Consider the following 20,731-nt stretch of genomic DNA (forward strand, 5'->3'; position numbering starts at 1 on the left):
GAGAGAGAGAGAGAGAGAGAGAGAGAGAGAGAGAGAGAGAGAGAGAGAGACTAGAATAAAGGCCTAAGAGGAAATATATTTGAGAGATAAAAAATGTTTTTGGCGAATATACTAATAACATATTGTACTAATATAAAACTCTCTTCTCAAATAAGAGAAGATATACATTTTCTTAAAACCTTCGCTTTTCATGCGAACAGTCGTTTATTTTGTTTAAATAAAAGTATTCAGATTCAAGTGAATAATATTAAAGTTTAATATAAAAGTAAATTATATATACGTTATATCAATATGTCAAGAGATACTGTTTACAAGTGTCTTGATCGAAACAAATGACTAACGATCGAAAACAAAGTGCTTCCAGCAAGACTGGGTATTAGATTTTGTCGTCCATTTTTCGGTTAATTTCAAGTGAACTCAGCTATTGAGAAGATTTGCAATTCGTAGCTGAAGAGAAGGAGAAGGACAGAAGAACTTCGTGAGCCGCGTAATTAAATTCTCCCATTCTTGTTTTTCCTTCTCCCTTCGTGAAGCGTGTCGGACGAGAGATGTAAAATTTCGACGATTCTCCGAGCCTGCTCCTCGCAGTCGCGCTCTGTCGCAATCTGGAGCAAAAGCCCGTCGTTCCCACCGGCATCGGAGGAATCTTGCTTGCGCAACGTGTATCGACGATAGTGATCGCCTGTAATCTATCGACGGCGAAGATGGGCACGCGCTCAGGCGAAGCGGATTAATTTCCCTTGTTTCCCCGAGTTTGAACGTGCCGCGCGGGTCCTACGAACACGCTAATCCCGGTCGACCGGGTGAACTTCCCAGTGGATGAGAAGTGGCGGCGATCCACGGCCGAGAGGATTAGTATTTATTGAATGTCGTTCTCGCGCGGTGACACGCGACAATCGGTCGATACCAGTTCCGTCTCTCGTTGTGATGAGGAATAACCTCGGACTCGGATAGGTATTTTTGCGATACGCGCGCGCGAGAGAGACGCAACGAATGAGATTTCGCGCCGAGACGATTGGTTGACATTTCGGCAGGACGTCGAACTTTGACGTCTTGTCCTGTCATTTCTTGATACCGTCGGAAATAATATCTCGTAGGTCATGAAATGCGATTATGAAATATAAACCGCGAATTGTAATTTTGCCGGGGCATATAATTCTGCTCTTCGGATTGCGAGCCGAGAAACACGATTTTGTCGACCATTTGTTTGCTGTGTAATTTAGTAGCCTTCGACATCGACGATGACAGTGCGATATAGGTCTCGCTTTACACATTTATCGTCTCGTATATTAAACATATTATTATATATGAACTTGCATGATAGAGAGAAATAAAAGCATTTATTTGCTACCAGGTAACTCTCTCAGGGCTTTAATCTGTGCGGTAGATATTACGATACAGTTTAATACAATTTGATTAAAATTAAAGCGCAAAAAGTCAAAATACATAAATATAGTTAATAGTAGAATAATGAAGTATGAGTCTCTCTCGGAGTCTGAGTTTATTAGCTTTCAGATATTATTGCAACGAAGAAAAAGAGAGAAAAGAAATAAAAAAAATCAGAAATGTTTACCCAACAATTACTGATAACATGTTCACCTATATTTAAATTCATTTGTTTAAATAAAACAAACAAGTGCTTTCGTAAAGAGCAAAAAGAGTAAACAGAAAGAAATTTTTTCTCGATGCAAAAATATGTATATTAGTTTCTAAGTAAATATTGATACTCATTGCATAAATATTTCCTATTTAAGTATTTTTTTCTCAAAGTAATCTATATTACAATGTCAGTGTAGTGCAGTTTAAAAAAGAACACTAAAGTGAAATATAATCTTAACATAATTTTTATTATTATATTTTCTTCGCGTCGAGAAAGAGAATGTGCACGTTTTTCTCCCAAAGTGGCTCCTTCAAACTCGTTTTGACAGATTCGCGTACAGAGTATCGAGTAGAACACGCGCTCTTGTTATTTTCACTGTCGTGCAACACGACTGTTCCTCCGTCGTCTTATCTCCGAGTCGAAATCGTCGCGATCGCAACGGAAGCGACGCGGAAGCGGCGGTTTCTCGTGCATTCCGCATCGACGACGCCGAGCGCGGCCGGCAGCGACTACGCAATTGCGATTTGCAATTAGCGAAGCGTGCGATTGTGAAATCGTGTCGCGGTGTTATTGACCCCCGTGACAGGGACGCCGACGGACGAGCGTTGCCTGACACCTCGCTGCATCTCGAAAATCGATTTCAGACTTGTCTCGTTACCGGTCGCTGGGTTTCTACTTGGACAGTTCCGGCGCGGACAACTTCGCGGCCGATGCGAATGGCGCCCCGTGATTGTTTACCGCGTAACGAAACACTTGGAGCGCGAGGTATACGCTGCCGTGTGCACACGGTTCAAGTACGCGGAACCGACAGTCGTCATCATTCTCTGTACATGGTGCGTTATAAAAAATAGATCCGCCCAAACAATCGAGTTAAGCGAACTTGATTTCGGGCTTGTGACAAACGAATCGATCAGTAAAATTTTTTGCGCTCTCTCAAAGGGGCATATTACTTTTTTAGGCCGAATGAATGACAATATTCGAAAATTTATTTGAAGAAAGCTACACGCAAAAAAACTAAATAGGAACCAACTGAAAAATTAGGTGATCAGAAGCGATATCTCTGTCGTGAAAACTAGTATGTTGTCGCAACCGAAAATATTCGTCTGAACATTCAAACTCAGATTAGAACATTCATATTAGAACTCAGTTGAGGCAACTGAGAACAATTGACTATATAGAAGCCTCATAAAAGAATTTTTCTGTTCCTACAGCCGAGTTTTCCTCTGATCCCTGAGCAACCGATAATTCAGTTGCACCAGTAGAATTGTTTTTCCCGTGTACACGCAAAAGAAATTTCAGTTTGTGCAACCAAATAGGAACCAATTGAAAATTAGATGAAAGAAGCGATATCTCTGTTATGAAAACTAATATTTCTGTTGTTACGACCGAAATATTCGTCTGAACATTCAACGATATCAGAATTCGGTTGAGGCAACTGAGAACAATTGATTATACAGAAGCCTCATAAAGGAATTTTTCTGTTCCTACAGTCGAGTTTTTCTCTGATCCCTGAGCAATCGAAAATTCGGTTGCACCAGCAGAATTTTTTTTCCCGTATACCAAATAAAAATGTCTGAATTTTAGATATATAATTATATTAGATATATAATTATATTAGATATATAATTATTTTAGATATATAATTATTTTAGATATATAATTATTTTAGATATATATATATATATATATATATATATAATTATATTATACATATATAATTATTTTAGATATATATAAAGTTATATTACATGTTTGAATTTAATTGATCTTTTAATGTTAACTAAATTTTACACTGCAAATTCCTACGTTAGATTGCCGATCTGACTAGATTTTTCTACGATTCGACTCGATCACAGTTTATTCACAACGAGAAAAAATCTGGTTGTGAGTTGGTGTAACGGAATAGAGACCAAAAAGTAAACTCAGTGAGGAGAAACGATATCTCTGTTATCGCGATAGAGAGTGTTCGTTTGAACATTCGATTGCGTTAAAACTCGGTTAAGATAACTGAGGACAATTGATTGAACAGAAATCTCTTACAGAAATTTTTTCTATTCCTACAAACGAGCTTTCGTTTTGGTGGCCAAACAGCAGAAAAAGTTAGTTAGACAAATCGATATTTCCGTATATGCAAAGCGGTTTCTCGGTTGCAAAGCGGCTCATGCAATTTTTATCAAACGAAGTTGCAGCGATTCAAGTTTTTTTTTCTGTGCACAAGCAATAATCGGTTATGAGTCGGGCGTTGAGGTGATAGTACAGAGCGTGACGATAAATTTGAAAAGAAAAATTTCTTATTATGAATATTTTAAAGTAAGAGAACATTATTTTTTGAGGCAACTTCTGTATACTTTGTAAAGCAAGATAACGCGGCGTGTTGTGTTGAATTCACGTCAGCAATGGTTGTCAATTGTGACAACTCGAAGCGTTGCAACTTTGCTCGATAAAAAGCGTGCAAACCGTTTTGCAATCGAGCAGCACACAGCTAAATTTACGCAACGCCCAAACAGTTTTCTTTGCGCGACTTTTTTTCGGTGTATGTACGTACATAGCTCTCTTGACGCTTCTTTCACGCCGTTAATTGGAGCTGCGGAGACGTTATTGTGTAACGCTAATGCTGCGCACACACATACACACGTTCGATGTTATTATACTCGGACGTGGATTCGCACGGCGAGGTAAAGTTGCGGTTTAACAAGCCGGTTTTAGCGGAACGTCATGCGTGGTGCGCGTTGCGACAAATTTTGTTATATCGGTCAACGATTCAAATTTCGTTGTAGAGAAAGTTTCTCTTTCACCGATGTTTTGCAGCGCAATTTGATATATGTTGTATGTTATATCCGATGGAAAACGCGCTGCATACTCGGGCGTCCCGCGAAGTCTATTAAATACATCATTGTGTACCGTGCTTGAGAGAGAGAGAGAGAGAGAGAGAGAGAGAGAGAGAGAGAGAGAGTTTATCGTATGGCATATAGTCGAGCGCATGGCGCAAATACGGTCGAAGTTGCGTTCGAGCGTATTCATTTACACGAGATCGCAGTTACCTCGTAAAATCGTAGCACGCGAATGCACGCTATAAACGTGTCAAATAAAATAATTTTTCAACTCGCGCATGTGAGGCGAAGCGCGTCGGCGCATGCATACGCTCGCGAGATTTTCCTTTGATCGAAATCTCGGATTAATTTTCCGAAATTTCGTTGCTCTGCGCGACTACTGTGACGTTGGCGCATGGGAAAACGTGAATCTCCGCGTTAGAGAACGAGATATCGAAAGGGAATATCGCTGGGTGACATGTGTCACCGACGCGCCCGTTCCCGGATTAAATTCGCACTCCTGATTGTAACTGCATTGCAGCAATCGCGATTGAAGCTGTCATCTCGATCCGAACGGACGGGATCATTTCCGCTCAAACCCGTCTCGTGTTTCTTAATTGCGAAACTCGGTCGCAAAATTTCGCGAATAACGACGCGTGGGTCAATTGATTAACCTGAAGGAGAATTCACTCTTTGGCAGCAATGCAGAAAACAAAGAGGCAGAAGCAAATCAGAGCTCGCGCTGGTGGTCAGGCAGGTCGACAGTTTCTGCTTTGCTACCAGCGCGTGTTTTGATTGATTATCGCCTCTCTGTTTTCTGCCAAAATGTGAATTCTCCCTAAGCGAGGATCACCGCGTTGATAAGAGCAAACTATCAAGTCCTACCTAAATGCCGAGGACATGGCTTGGCTTGGAGGACACTCATCTTCGCGCACATGGTACCGTGGCACAGGTTAGCGCGATATTCTGAGCAGAGTCAAGCGACCAGAAACAACTCGCGGAGGTGGACGGCGTCTCGTGCCAAAACTCCGCGATCGCGCACCGATCCGAGGCGTTTTGTAACGTCGTCGTCGTCGTCGCCTCAAAACCTCCACGTTCAGGGATCCAGTAAGGTCATGCGGGAGGTCGCACTGGCTCGCGGGGAAACGAGCGGCCGCGACATCCTTCGCGCGTGTCCTTCTCCTTCGATTTGCCGCGCGCACTTGGCCACTGAGACCGCCGCCGGTCGCGGTATCGACGACAACGAGTCAAACGGGACCAAAAGAGACCGCGCACTAACACCGTCGTCGGGTTATCGAACCGACGGAGACGAGGACGCTCGCTCCGCGCGGCGATCAGCGACTCCGAACACGCGAGAACGCGCGGAACTTCCGCGAGAGAGCCGCGTGGCAGAAGATGCCTGGGCCCGGAAGAGCACGGCGAGGAGCCGATGTGAACGCGTCGCGCGGCCCAAACTTTTTGGGGCAGCCGGTTGCGCGAGAGCGCGCGGCCCATACGATCCGCCGAAGTCGTGGATTCGCGGCTCGGTAGTGGTGGTACCGGTGACCTCGATACCAAGCGAGGCCCTCCAATCCCAATGCCCAATGCCAAAAAGTCGACACGCGTGCGTGCGTGCGTGCGTGCGTGCGCGTGCTTGTGTACGTTCGTTCCTTCGTCTCCTTCTGTATACGCGCGTACATACGTAATGTACGAGCGCGCGCGTGTGCACACGTCGAGGAACTTTCACTCTTCCGAGTGTTCTCCGGGCGAGATACGCGAGACATCTCCTTCGGGAGCGGGCCGCTCAGCCAACCGGGCTTTTCGCGATTTTCATCGGCGACCGCGAGAACCGACGAAGATTCGAGGGGAGAGACGGCCGGGCATTATCTCGACTATGCGACTATGGGACTGCGCTAACGGGACCGAAATGAAAACGCGGGGACTTTCTCTTCTTTCGGCACGCTCGATGAATCACGTTGACGTTGCGCACCGGAGCGATATGGGTCGGGGAGCGATAGCGAGGACGCTCGACTTGGTGTTTGTGTTTGTTTAATATTGGAGATATATCAGTGGCAGCTCGTTCAGTTGAATCGTTATTAACTGGGGAAGAGGAGTATTTGAATCGGAATTATCGGATTTCTCGAATCAAACTGCGTGCTGCATAATGCGTTCTTGATACTTGTACAATTAAGATGATGATCAGATTTCTCAATACTGAGTTCGGGGTAGTTCATAAATGTGTGGAGCGAGGCAGATATATATCACCAAAAATTATATATATATGAAGTCATATCTTATTCATAGACATATGAAAAATAACAACTATTAACTTAATTAAACTTTAGTAAATTAATAAATTTAAAGTAAACAATTAGCTTAACAACAATGAAGGCCTGTTGCATAGAGTAAAAATAGAAACTATTGCTAAGTTAAAACTTTTATTATCCTTTATTGAAATTAAGAAGGAGAAAAAGCAAAACTGCTGTATTTTTTACCAGAGCTGTAAATTTTTTTGAGAAGGTTTCTTTTGGTCAGGTAGATTTTAAAAATCCTCTAAACCGGGACAGTTTGTAGCGAAATCCGGGACAAAAGGTGGGATATCAAGGTTGTCCCGGGAAAAACGGGACGTTTGGTCACATTATAACAAAATGACAGAAACTGACACTCGAAGTATGGTCGGGCCATTTTTTTCCGCGCTATTTTTGACCGTGTGACGATCTCGATGACAATGTGTGCAGCGCCTCGTGACTCGGCGATAATGTTTTACGTCAATCGATGAATGAGGACGAGCGGAAGATTTATACATATTGATAAAAGAGCGAAAAGAGCGAGGGTCAAGGATGGCAGGACGAAACACATAGTTTCTGTCGGCACCAAGTTATGCGGTGGAACCGGTAATTCCGCGCAAGATCGCAACTCCGCTGCGAACTCATCGATCGACATGGATACGTGGTCGCAATTATTCGGCATGTTCGCGCTGTGATCTCCGCGAGAGGTAAACGCGCATTCTGTAAAATAATGGCAAATATATTCAAACGGCCGAACATTTGAAATTTAGATGAAGACGTATTTCTACATTAAAAAGAAAAGAAGAAATTAGCAACTTTCGCGATTCGAGTAATGGTTCCTTCAAAACCTTCAACAAAGAATATTGTCTTGATAACAGTCTTCAAATATTCGTCACAAATTTGAGAAGACTTAATGAAATGTTTGACGCAAGCAACATTTATTTGAATGCAGTATGCAATTTTTCTGCGTATACGGTTCTGTTATTATCGCTTGGATACCTCCACGCTCTGTGCATCGCTAAATAAGTGTCGACCACGTACCAAATATGGTGGCCGAGTGACGTGCGATCGAGGGATGCTTTCATTCGCGCCGGATCAATTTTTTTCCTCTCCCTTTTTTTTCTCTTATTGTGCGATTTCACTCTCGATGGTGCGGTTCTTACGCGATATAATCGAGCGCGCGTCCTCGTCCCCCTCGTGGAAGAAGATGGTCCACCGTGGCCCTCGAGCAGGCGAAGTGAAAGAGAGACACGCGCGGCCGGCTGTTTCACTTTTAACCGATAAGAAAGTAATGAAAGTCGGCGATGAAAGTTTCGGCAGAGTTTCGCCCTCGGCGATGGCAGGAGGCGGCCGATGGCGACCTGGATGAACAAACGGACGGACGAAAAAGCGGGCGATCACACACGGCGGTCGCGCACTTGCGCGAAAGTAAAAGTAAGAGAGCAGAACCGTTTAACTCGTCATCGCCGACACCGTGAAGAGGTCGTCTGCTCCGCATCTCGATCTTGTTGTGTGTGTAATCAAATTTTACATCATAATTCCCGAGCGAGTTTCATTGATGAAGTTGCACTATTAGAAATACTAGACGATGACGACGACGACCGCGATTAAGTTAATATTTGTGCAACTTTGCATAAATATTCTCTCTCTCTCTCTCTCTCTCTCTCTTTCTCTGTCCCCTCTCCCACTCAATTTCGTCCCATCCTTCCCCCGCGCTGCAGCAACCGCGCCGATACCGGTTCTCGGCGAAACGATACCATCTTACAGGAAGATCGAACTCGGTGAAAACCGTGTCCTTCGAGGAACAGGGTTACGTTACGTCACACACGCGCGGGTCTTTATTGCCCCGCAATTCGCGCGAATACATATACCGACTCTACGGTATCGCGAGATGGACCGGTGAAATTCTCGGAGGGTATCTCCGCTCTCGTGCAAACCCATCAGATAGCGGCCATCTTTCCTTGCACTCCGAAGAAATCGAAGTCTCAAGAAATTAATTCCCAAATTTTTTTTCACGAATCAGATATGCGATATAAATAACATTCGAGTGTTTACAAGAGTTTTGTTGATCAGCACATTTTAATCGAATGCATAATAATTCTGTATGATGCAAGAGTACACAAATTTTGTTGTAATTTTTACTACAATATTTTCTCCGTGCATGGTTCTTGCATTGAGAGAAAAATATAGTTGCTTTCGGCGTCAACTATATTTTTTTGTGATTTTAACCAGAAAAATAATTAGAAGAACCATCTTTCTAATAACACTTACTAAAACAATGGTTCTTCTAATTATTTTTGTGGTTAAAATCACAAAAGCGTACAGTTGACGCTAAAGGCAACTATATTTTTCTCTCAGTGTGAAAGAAATGACGCGAGATCTTGAATAACTTTGCGTTCATTTTTCGTGATCTCTATTGAGTTTGCGCCGTGTCCTTTCGACGCACTTAACAATCGACAAATACATTTCATTAGATAGATCAAGAATACATTTCATTTAGATAACCGTGATGGTTTGAAGGAATAGTTCAGTAAGGTGGAGAAGAAGGGGGGAGCGGATACTACAAGCGCGTGCTATCTGTTACATAAAAATACGACATGAAAAACTAATAATTATTCGAGGAAGATAATTTTTCAAGGATCGTTTCGCCGAAACCCGTTTTCAGCATAGCATTACGAAACTCCGACACGGCATGCCCAGAATCCGCCGAATATTTCTCGCGGGGCGATCCGTTGCGACGTGCCAAGAGAATTCCGCGAAAGATATCGCGGATCTGTTACAAAGCTGCTGACCACATTAATCGTATACTTCGCTTCTATCCTGGTGGCCTCGTGCGCCGATCAATGTAGACTAGATTTTATTCTCGGCGCTACTTCCGGTCTAGGCTTTTTGCTACGATAAATCCCGCACTTATCTCACCGCGATAATTTAACTTCTCCACATCGGCCTTAAATTATTCCACTACCAACACAAGATCTCTATTTTTGCAGCGCACTAATTATAAATCTCATTCAATACACGGCGGATTGTGTCGTATCCTTTGTCCTCCTCGAGTTTATTAAAGTTTACCTGAGTTCTATTATTTTCTCCTCTGCACACATACACACACACAATATCATCTCTTGTGACCGCTACGTCGTGGGGAGTTTCGTATGCGAAAAAATTTGAAAAGATCTCGCTGACGAGAAATAATATGTCTCTGTTAGCGTGACCGAAAGATATTCGTCTGAACGTTCAGCTGCATTGAGACTCGGCTGAGATAACTGAAAGTAATCGGCTTGAGTGGAAACCTTCTATACGAGAATCTTTCTGTTTCTACAACCGAGCTCTTTTTATCTGCCTTTCCCTCTCTCCATGATAGAAAATTCAGTTATACCAACAGACCAACCTTTTCCCGTGTGCGATCGTGAATAGAAACCAAATTCTCACAGCAGCTTGCTGTGCGCGGACGGACCTGAGCGCAAAGATCGTCTCGTATCGTCGTTTCCGACGGAGTCGTAACTGACGTTAACCCGAGCCATATCCATCGTTCACGTTAACGTCAATTCTTGCGCGTTGACTTCCGACATCGAGCGCGACTTACGTTTGGCCCGACGAGATTTCGCGCGCGAAATCACGACGAAGACGGCGACCAAGTCGCCGTTGACACGCGAGACACGATGAGAGACGGCGAGAGGAGAGATTCTCGACAGGCGGAAACCCGCGTGCGACCGTCGCTGGATTATCCACGAGGAGTTTCCCTAGGAAACCGTCCCAGAAGGATGGAGCGGAGAGCCGGTGCATTCGTTCGTGGCGGTGTGGGCAGTGCTGCAGAGTCGTTCGTACCAGCACACGCTCTGTGAGCGGTCGGCCATGGCATACTTACTAATGTCAATCACACCGGCAGGCATGCACCGTCGGCTCTCGTGTGTACGCACACGTTCGTGTAACGCGCGCGAGCTCCTATACAGAGTGTTCCGCGAGACGGGCACTTGGTGCGCGCGGATCCTTCGACCGGTTTCGAGCAGATTTTCCCTCGGACTGAAATTTCGGCGGCGCGAGAAAGGTCCCTCTCGATGCCGTCCGGATTTGAGAGACTCTCGGTTTCGTTAGCGCGAAGATGCCCACCGGAAACGGAGCGCCTCGGAAACGCAATCTGCGAAAAGCTCGCCCATTCGAAGCTTCCCCCTCTGTCTGCTTTGGCTTTGGACAGTTTGGTTAACACCCGGCTGACATATGTGTTTGCTTTCCGATACCTCGAGGAACGGCACGAGAACGGAGCGCATGAAACACTTTCTTTATCGGGGAAAATTCACGAGGAAAATTTCACAACCGGCTCGCGTTCCCACTTGAGAGACTCATTATTTAACAAGCTGCTCTGAGAAGTTCCAAATTAAATTCATAAAAATTTACTTTTCTTTTCAATTAGAAACTAGGCTACATTTTTCTTAGAGAAAGTAACTGTGCAAAATTGATTCAGATCAATAAAAGGGTTTAGGAATTGATGGAGAACATACAGACATTCTATTTTTATATATGGATAAGTAAATACGTTACTATATATATATATAGAGAGAGAGAGAGAGAGAGAGAGTACGAAAATAAATATTTTTTATTTCTTAGGCGTTCGTTTTTGGCGCTTACAACGCTCCGAGCATCATTTTATTCTTGTTTCTATCAAATATTAAACAAGGATAAATGATGATTACACGCGCTAGAAGCATCAAAACGAACGCAGTCTGAGGTATCTCTTTCCTTAGAGCACACGAGAGCCTAGATTGAATTTTCGCGTAGCTTAAGCCCGCATCGAATTAGGGATTGAGGATACGGATTAAAGATTGGAGCTTGACCAATCAGAAAGAGGAATCGAGGGGGAATGTCTCGCGATCGTAGATTATTAAAAGAGAAATTTGCGGACACACAGTGTCGGCGACAGGACACTCTATATAACGCGCGCTCAAACAGAGGCACTAAGACGAGGCTCAATCGCGGTCGGATCCCGCAGCCTTTTGGCCTTTAACCCTCGCAATTTCCTCGACCATCGATATCTCGGGCGACGGTTGCGTCAGTGCAGCTCTGAACTTGAGTACCCTTCGCGCGGCTCGCGCGAGGAATTGAAAGGCAGTTTCGCGATCGGTGTCGACCGTGGTCGATAAACGGCCACGCCGCCGGCTACGAGATCTCTGAAAAATCGCCGGTCATTATCTCCCCCGCGCTCTCCGTGAATGTTCCCGATCGATTCTCGGCGAAGGAGGCACGTTGCGCGTCGCATGTAGCTCTATACGAGTGTCAATAATGCCGGCGAGTGTCACGTTTAACGTTTGTTCGTTAAGAATGTTGTTATTAATGCGGCTGGAAAAGTTGCGCGCACCGCGAGAACTCTGTTTTGACATTGTTGTCGCTGCTAGCGTTGCTGCTCAGAAGTATGCTGGTGCCATCATTTGTTCAATCGTCACACTGAACGACTTGACAAAGACGCGTTGGATTTTTTTAAGAGCTTTACGGTCTCCTTACGATTGAAGAATGATCGATTGTGATTGGTCAATTTTTTTACTGCCTACCCTCTAAAGTACTTTCTAAAGTACAATCAATATGTTCTTCCTTGTGATATTCTACACTTGTAACTGGCGATTTACAGTTGCAGAAGTGTAACATTGTATTCGATAAAATTGCGCTGAAAGGATCAGTTGGTAGTAGTGACCATTCTCATTATTTCTCATTACACAGTCGTGCAAAGCGCATGGAAAAGCCGTTCATTTCATCGTCACAAACGTAGACAATTGGATTTCATACAACGTATAACGTTCTCAAGTATTTTCATTAAAAATTTCACTTCCTGGTGGAAATTACTGAGCAAGAGTCTTTTCGCTGAAAATCAGTGAGTACTCACTGCTCATCGGTGAAAATAATCCTTTTGCTGATTCGATGAGAAACACTTATTGATTCACGAGAGAGTAAATCCTACGCTTTTCCCGCATGCCTAAATCTCTTAATCCCTTCCCACTATTCTCTCTCTTCCTCCCGCTGTTCCCAAGCCGCAAAAATATATGAAGCTTTGAAATGTGGAGCTTTCATGATGAAGGTTCGCAACGCTCGCCAGGCGATGCGACCATATTAGTACACGCGGCGTCACGCGCTTACGCGTAAACACGGTATCAAATGATGCGTTCACCTTGCGAATACTCGGGCAGACGCAGACGCGAGTGTGCGGATAAGACGATTTACGCATCTGCGCGCACGACAATGATCCGATTTTAAATGACATTGTAGCAAAATGCGTCGCATAGAAGCGCGACGCGGCCGCGGCCGTGTGTGAGCGCGCGCTACTTTGTTATTCGCGCGCGGCCGACGTTTGGCAAACGACCGTGCTTTGCGCACGGCGGCGGCCGCGCGAACGATTTTCGTGGATACGTTATTGCGCGCGCGTAAAATCCGGCCGTAATAGCGATGATACGCGCGAATATAGAATCGCAGCCTGGTCAACGCAGCAGCAGACGGCTCCGCGGAAATTCGCGGCTTCCAGAGGAGCGCGTGTCGGTCCTTCGGTCACGTTTCGTCACGTTGACACACTCGCCGGCCACGGATGCCAGAAACTGGTTCGCGCGGCGTGTAAACAAAACGGCCAGCCTCGGAAAACAGCCGTCGTCGCCGATAGGCTGGCCGTGCAGCAGTCTCCGTTCTCGTGGACGACGACGACGAGGCCTGCGCCGGTGTGTAACGTTTTCCGCATTGTTTTCCCAATGGCGCGCGCGCGCGCGCGCGCTATTTTCGCGCTCGGAGCGGCAAAGCAAAGCCGCCGCCACCGCCAATGTCGCACGTGACATATCGATCCCGCGGAAAAATTTGTTGCCCGCTCTACATAGACACGTTCGCCAGAACACCGTGTCTGTCCACGACTATCGCCAATATCGTTGAAACTACGTAGGCATCAGGACAGAAGCGCGAGCGCTCATTGCGCACAGATTTATCCTCGAGTGAATAGTTAGGCGGAGAGAGAGAGAATGTTATAACTTTATAATTTTATATGTTATAATTATATTATATTATAATTATATTATTTTATATGTTATGTTTATTGTTATATGTTGTAATTTTTTTTCTCTTTTGTATAAATTTCTCTCAATTTTATTCTGTTCCTGATAGCGCAGATGCACTGCCAGCCTAGATCTGCAGTGTGCTTTTTGCTCCCTGTTTCTTTATCTTTTTCTGATTTAAGCTTCGAGCCAAAAGAAGATAGAGAACAAGAAGCAGAGAAAGCACATCGTAGATTAGGCTTCAGAGAGATCTATCTTGCTCGAAGAACACGGCAAATTTTGTTGAAAACAAAATTTTTCAACAGCACATTTCAATTTTTTAAATATAAATGGTACAATGAAATATGCGATATGAAGGATAGTCGATTACTGCAGAATATCGATTTATTCCTCGATTACAAGTTTCTATAGCTTTTGCTAGAAAATTCTCTTTATGTATGCGCTAAAATTTCGTCGGGAAAGGTTGCATTAAATATTAATATCTCGCTCTTAAATAATAGAATAATGTCGGTATATTATTGCATTTTTGCATGCGAACGGGGATTTGTTTTTCGTTCTCTTTTTCATTACGAACATATTTGTAAACTTGTTTGATTTTTCTCTTTTTGCAAATAATATGAGTATATGGGGAAAAATTGTAATAAAAATTACAATGCAACTTTAATAGTCCGGGAATAGACTGGTACTATTACGAAAATTATAATAAAAATCACTATAAACATGATAATTCTTACTCATTTATGGTCATTAATATCCTATTTGTGGTCATCCTAATGGTCATTTTTACTATGTTTTATTATAATTTTCGTAATAGTGCCAGATTCCATATTCCCAGACTACCAAAATTGCATTGTAATTTTTACAATATTCTTTCCGTGTGATAATAGTTTCGTTGCAACGTGCAAAATATCGGTGCCTCGCACAATGGCAGATCGGGAATAGCCACGCGCGCCACGCGCACGGGAAAAAAAGTAGCTGCAGCTGCTGTTGCGTGCTACGGCGATATTAATCGCGCTGAATCCCTTGTGTACATCTCGGTGCGTGATTTGCGTATAATAACGCGCGATTCACGCGGCGCATGTAATCTAAATGGATGCGTTTACTCTGTAAATCCCATATAATCGCGGCATTGTAAATTGCTACGTTTAATTGTAGAATGCGTGGTTACGAGTCCTTCAAATTGACCGCGTTCCGCTCGTTCAGATACAAAGTTATATATAAACTCCGATGTGTGTATTAATAAAAACAACAGCACACCAACAACAAGTATTCGCAAAGCGTTGTATCGGCGCGAGATTGGGATTATCAACCTGTTTCTTTGTTTTTACGTTTCTACACGCTCTGTTGTTCTCTGTGGAATTTAATTGATCGTCAGGCGATTTTGAAACGAGCCCCCCTCCCTTCGTCAATCTCCTCCCGACCGTGATCTTGATATCTTGATTTCTGCCGATCGTCGCGATCCGATGCGATCTGCGGGGAGCGCGATCGAATGTATTTTCTCGCGGAATCTCTCGGAGGCCGTAAGGCCACGGCGGTGTCCATGAGAGTCGACCTCCTCAAAGGAGTGTCGACACCGCGAGAGTCACGTTTATCGCTCGCCATACATTATTCGCGATAAATGATCATCCTTACGGCAGGAGCGATCTTGCAGCTCGCTCGACCGTGATGGCGCGCTCGATCAAATCGACCCTATTTCTTTTACTCCCGCGGTCGCGATGCCATCGCCGGTAATAATGACTTTATGTAACGCACACGCACGTCGTCGTCGTGGAGACTTGTCTTAACAAGGCATTGTCGATATTGTAGTATCTCACTCGCGAATACTTGCATGGTCACGTAAACGTGACGTCGAGTCGATTAAGCGTGCGCACAGAGAAGATAGAAAGAGCGCATATTATAGTCTTTTTTCGTATCTTTTATTTTGTTCAATGTTGCTATGTTTCTAGTAATGTAGAATTAAACCACTAAAGAGAGAGAAAGAGTAAGGTATATCTCGCTAAAGAACATAGCAAATTTTTTCTCATGGTCCATTTCAGTTCCTGAAATATAAATAGCACTCGTATGAAATGAAAGGATTGCGGAATAAATTATACTCGGATCTTTCTCCTGATTAAAATTCCATGGTAACTTTTACGACAAAATTCTCTCCGTGTATAGTCGGTTGCGAATAGGTTTGTCCACTTTTTTATGGAATTAAGTTGCAGCACTTCATATTGCCAGAATTGAAAGCTATCGCTGACGTGTATGCGCGGTTAGAAATATATGAAAATCACTAGTTCTCCGAATATAAAGTTTCCTTAACTTAAAATACATTCTTTTCTCTAAATTGCACAAGTCAACAGCAAGTATTCGCGAACCGTTGCGAGATTGGGATTATCAACCTGTTTCTTTCTTTTTTTTTTACGTTTCTACACGTTCCGTTCTCTATGGAATTTAATTGATCATCAGACGATTTTGAAACGAGTCCCCCTCCTTTCGTCAATCTTCTCCCGACCGTGATCTTGATATCTTGATTTCTGCCGATCGTCGCGATCCGATGCGATCTGCGGGGAGCGCGATCGAATGTATTTTCAACAGTATTGAAAAGTTACACTGTGTGCTGTCATCTCGGCTCTTGTTGTAACATGATTACCGCGTACACACGTCAGCAGTGGCTTTCAATCGACAACTCGAAGTAACAACTCGAAGCGTCGCAACTTCATTCGATGAGAAATATGCAAGTTGTTTCCTAACCAACTGTGCGGAATATTCTAAGTTTATCGTCAGTTTTTGTCCTCTTTTCCTTTTAATTGCATGTAGATTGCTAATGCAACATTGTCGGACATTGCTGGCGAATGTAGTCGGGAATTTTATCTCGCTCCTCGCTTCCCAGCGCTGTCTCGCGTGAGAAAGTACAATGTCCAGTCAGATTCCCGTCGAGCCGAGTTCAAATTAGTCGAAGGATCCGTGGGTAAGAGAAAACACGGGTAAACACACTCTGTATCCCGGACTCTCGCCTGGAATCGGTCCCGGGCAAGTCCAGATGCGACTTTTTTTAATTACCCGTCAACTTATCGACGAGACGTCGATAATTCTCGCATGCACTCGCGGCTGTTTTCTCTGTTCGCGGGTTTTGCCGAGCAACGGGGACCCATCGAAGGATCGGCGAAGGAGGCCTATATAACGTTGACCGTATTGGGAGGGCGATTTCACCCGAGATGTTATCTGAACGACAAATTCTCGCGTATTCCGATAGCGGGTCGACCGGCCGGCCGCTCTTGAAACACGAAACTCACTCGAGAAGCCGCTCTTTAGTTGGTCATGGCGCGCCGATAATGCGATTATCGTGTGCATTTCTCGTGAGTCATTAAATCTTTTCGATCCCGCCGACGCGGCGAGTCATGAGAAGCCAACGGTGTCATGCACCTTCCGCGAGTGTTTCTCTTTCTCGCCTCTTCCCGCGCACTCGCGGCGCACTGATACTCGCATTCGGATCTCGGTACTCGTCGCAGCCGTCGTTGCCGCCGCCGCTGCGCGTGTCAGGGTCAGGTGACGTCACCGGGACGCAAGGATCTTCGTCACGACGTTTATCGTAATTCATCCTGCCGATCGTTCACGGTCCCGCTACGCATCGAGGAAGAATGTCGCGGCGCCGTGAGGAATCGTTCGTCGGAGGACACGAGTCGTTCACGTCCGTGGGCAATTGGCCGTGCCGGAATATCGGCGATTTCAATGAAACGGCGCAGAGGCGGAATTCATAAAATGCAACGCGACATTCGCGCTGATTTGCATCTTCGTAAATAGCTGCGTAAAGAAGCGCGTAGTCGATCTGGCTTCGAGAGGAGATCAAACCGCGATTCCCAGAGGTGTCGCGTGAAAGCTCCTCTTTCACTCTTCCTTTTCTCTCCCTCCACGGCGAGTGATTAATAAAAAAAGAAACATCTGAAGGCCATTTTTTCGCTTTTTGCTCAAACACTAATAGCATAAGAATCGCAACGTGATGTCCTTAACACCAGAATTCGCTACCAAGATTTCTTTTATGTTATCACTTTATAAAATAAAGTCTACGTTTTACATAATTACGTAAAAAAACAAAAGAAAATATGAAATGAGCTGTGAAGAAGAGTCCTCCAAATGGATCGGACGTGTTAGTGTCGTCATCATTGATGATGAGGGAAAACACCTTGTAGTCGGTCTCTCTCTCTTTCTGTTGTTTGAAAGCTGTTATAATTTATTCAGGATTCATTTCGCACATTGCTACCTTATTTTATATCAGTTTCCTGTTTATCTGCCATTCGCGCGATTTTCTTGATATCATGACGAAGTATTCCTCACGTATCAGTTGTATGCTCGTTATATCAATGGCAAACATCATCACTTATATCGTGATTTTTTTTCACAACGAGACAGCGAGATAATCAACGTCGTCTCAGATTTGCTTCTTGTCGATACGAAACGGAACTTTTCGAGTTAAGGACGTTAAAGTGATGCCCGTCAATCTCGCCACCGGTGAACTGAATCATCTTTGTTCCGCTCGCTGTTCTGCTTATAATCCAATACGAGTTAGCAAACATTAATTTGTGTTACTCGCGATTCGCACGTGCCATCGGAATCGAAAACACTCGCGAGCAACAGGAATCCGCAAACAGATCGACAATGAAGTCTCCATTACAGCCGCCTTAGACAAACGTCAATCTGTTGCATAATTAAGAGGATATTGAAGTGGTTGACAAACTCCAATAATGTCGATAATGTAAAGACGACCGTCATTAATACAATCTTTACGTGTATTTCTTGTACTTGCAGATCTTATATAAGTGTGTGCTGCTTTATATCATATTTAGTGGAAAACCTAATTATGCATATGCAGAAATCTTTCTACAAATTTTTCGTATATTTTTAAGGTTCTCTAAATTCTGTTGTAGAGATACTGTAATATCCTTTGAAAATTTTCTGAGCAAAGCAAGCACACATTTCATATGTACAAGCTGCATAACTTTTGTATCAAGTATCAACTGAACAGTTCGAGATGTCAATTTTAAAATGTTTTGTCATTTTCGTCACATATTGAGCACATGTTCCAATCTTTGCACGTACTTGCAGTGTGTAGAAGTATTTATAATTCTGCTCAACCAATATACGACGTAAACTTTACCGAAAAGAGTCAGTATTTTGTAAAATTTGAGATAAAGTTTTCACAAATATGGCATCCCCTTTAAAACCCATATTAATAGTTGTTACTTGAATCTTATTTTAAGTAAGATATTCGAACTTGAATTTAGAGATAGATATGGGCTTTTCAGTTGACTCGCGATCATAGACATAATGTCGTATGATTTAACTGGAAACTCCAAATCTGATTTTGAATTCAAATCTGAGTACTTTGTGAGACGTGAGATAAGGGGAGACTCATTAGACATTGCCAACGCTTTGAAGCGCTTAAAGAAAAGCCAGGATTGATCTGTACGGCGTTTCAAAGTATTTGTGGTATTTAATGAATCGCACCCGAATTGCAAGTAACGATTATTGATACGAACCTAACTGTGAACTGGATGTTAATTGAGGACACATGTTAAGCGCTCACACTGTTGAACAGAAAATCACAAGCTTCGTAACGAATGGGACCGACTCGACTGTTAGACTTACCCGCTTCCGTGCGAAAAGGACACGCGTACGGTACACAAGTCGGAGAAGCGAGTCCGACAAGGTCAAAATGATGAATCCGGACAGTTAATAATGAGCAACCGTAGAGGCAATCGTGGCGCGAATGGACGCGAACCGCGTACGCGCTCGTATGCGCTCGTGCACGCATCGCCGATCACTGACGTGCAGCGCGTATCTATATTTGTAGTTGGAGATTGACATAGGTCGCGAAGCAACGAGTATCCTCAACGTTATCTGTTTTCTACGCACGTTGGCCTCCATAGGTCGAGATCTAGCCGGTTATAATCGGCGACGCGATTACCACGGTTAAGTGGAAGCTACGGCGGCCTTTTGGCGACCGTGGTTGGCTCCTCGTTCCTCCTCTATCCTTTTCTCTCTTCCCGATGATGGGGAAAATGACCGGCCGACCGCTTTCGCCGTCGAGCTTTTCCGCTGACGACGGTGGCTGCGGAGTAGTGCGTAAACATTTATTTTATCCGCGGCTATCACGACGCGCTAGAAAACTGGTGATAGAAATCTCACCATTTTTTCAATTCCATTTATGAGTCGGATATACTGTATTGCATTAATTATTAAATTTACATCATACACGGTAATTATTAAATTTACACCATACACGGATTTTTTATTAAATTGATGTGGCTATAAATTGACTGAAAGTTTATCAAAGTCACACTCAAGTTTTCAATTACGTTTCGCATGACATATTGGATTTCGAGCAAATTTTGATCATTGATATTTTTATTTTATTATTTTATGTAATAAATAATTAACGTGAAAAATAATACTGTATTGTATTAATCATTAAATTTACACTATACACGGTAATGTGGATTTTTTATTAAATTGATGTGGCTACAAATTGACTGAAAGTTTATCAAAGTCACACTCAAGTTTTCAATTACATTTCGCATAACATATTGGATTTCGAGCAAATTTTGATCATTGATATTTTTATTTTATTATTTTATGTGATAAATAATTAACGTGAAAAATAATTAATCACAAGTTATTGTTATTTTTCGCACCAACTTTTCACCAAGATTCTCTTGTTGTTCTGATGAAAAAGTAGCAGTAGCAATATGCATGTAAAGTTATTATCACTGACACTATTAGTAACATTTACTACTAAAAATAGTTCACCTAATCATAATTCTTTTACTATGTGATTATACACTTTGCTTGTAATTACAATTACATAGAGAAATAATTATCGTCAACAAAAGCAATTTTTTTACAATTTCTATAATGTTAGTAATGATAACCTTATATGCATGTTGCCACTATTATTTTACTACAAAGTTTATTTTATACAAAAGATATAGTTGCTCTAAAAAGAACTATATATATATATATATATATATATATATATATATATATATATATATATATATATAT

General features: G+C 43.2%; 1 protein-coding gene across 15 annotated transcripts in view; it reads right to left on the reverse strand.

Moving 5' to 3' along the window:
* Positions 1-20,731, reverse strand: part of LOC116854007 (hormone receptor 4-like) — a 246,428-nt gene that overhangs the window by 40,975 nt on the left and 184,722 nt on the right. For 3 of the 15 annotated variants that reach the window (XR_004380063.1, XM_032835494.1, XM_032835439.1), the window contains exon 1: positions 19,316-19,873. The exons of 8 other annotated variants lie outside the window; for them this stretch is intronic. Coding sequence is in view for 6 of the 7 variants with exons in the window: in XM_032835494.1 (XP_032691385.1) it covers positions 19,316-19,481 (166 nt within the window). In the remaining variant the exon portion in view is untranslated. Of the gene's footprint in view, positions 1-5,295; positions 5,854-19,315; positions 19,874-20,731 lie in introns of those variants that run through there. 4 more of the 15 variants (XM_032835557.1, XM_032835452.1, XM_032835530.1 and 1 more) reach the window with 2 other exon arrangements.

This window comes from Odontomachus brunneus, unplaced genomic scaffold (assembly GCF_010583005.1).
Source record: "Odontomachus brunneus isolate Ranch 3 - 2012 unplaced genomic scaffold, Obru_v1 Obru_scaffold_001, whole genome shotgun sequence".
NCBI lineage: Eukaryota > Metazoa > Arthropoda > Insecta > Hymenoptera > Formicidae > Odontomachus > Odontomachus brunneus.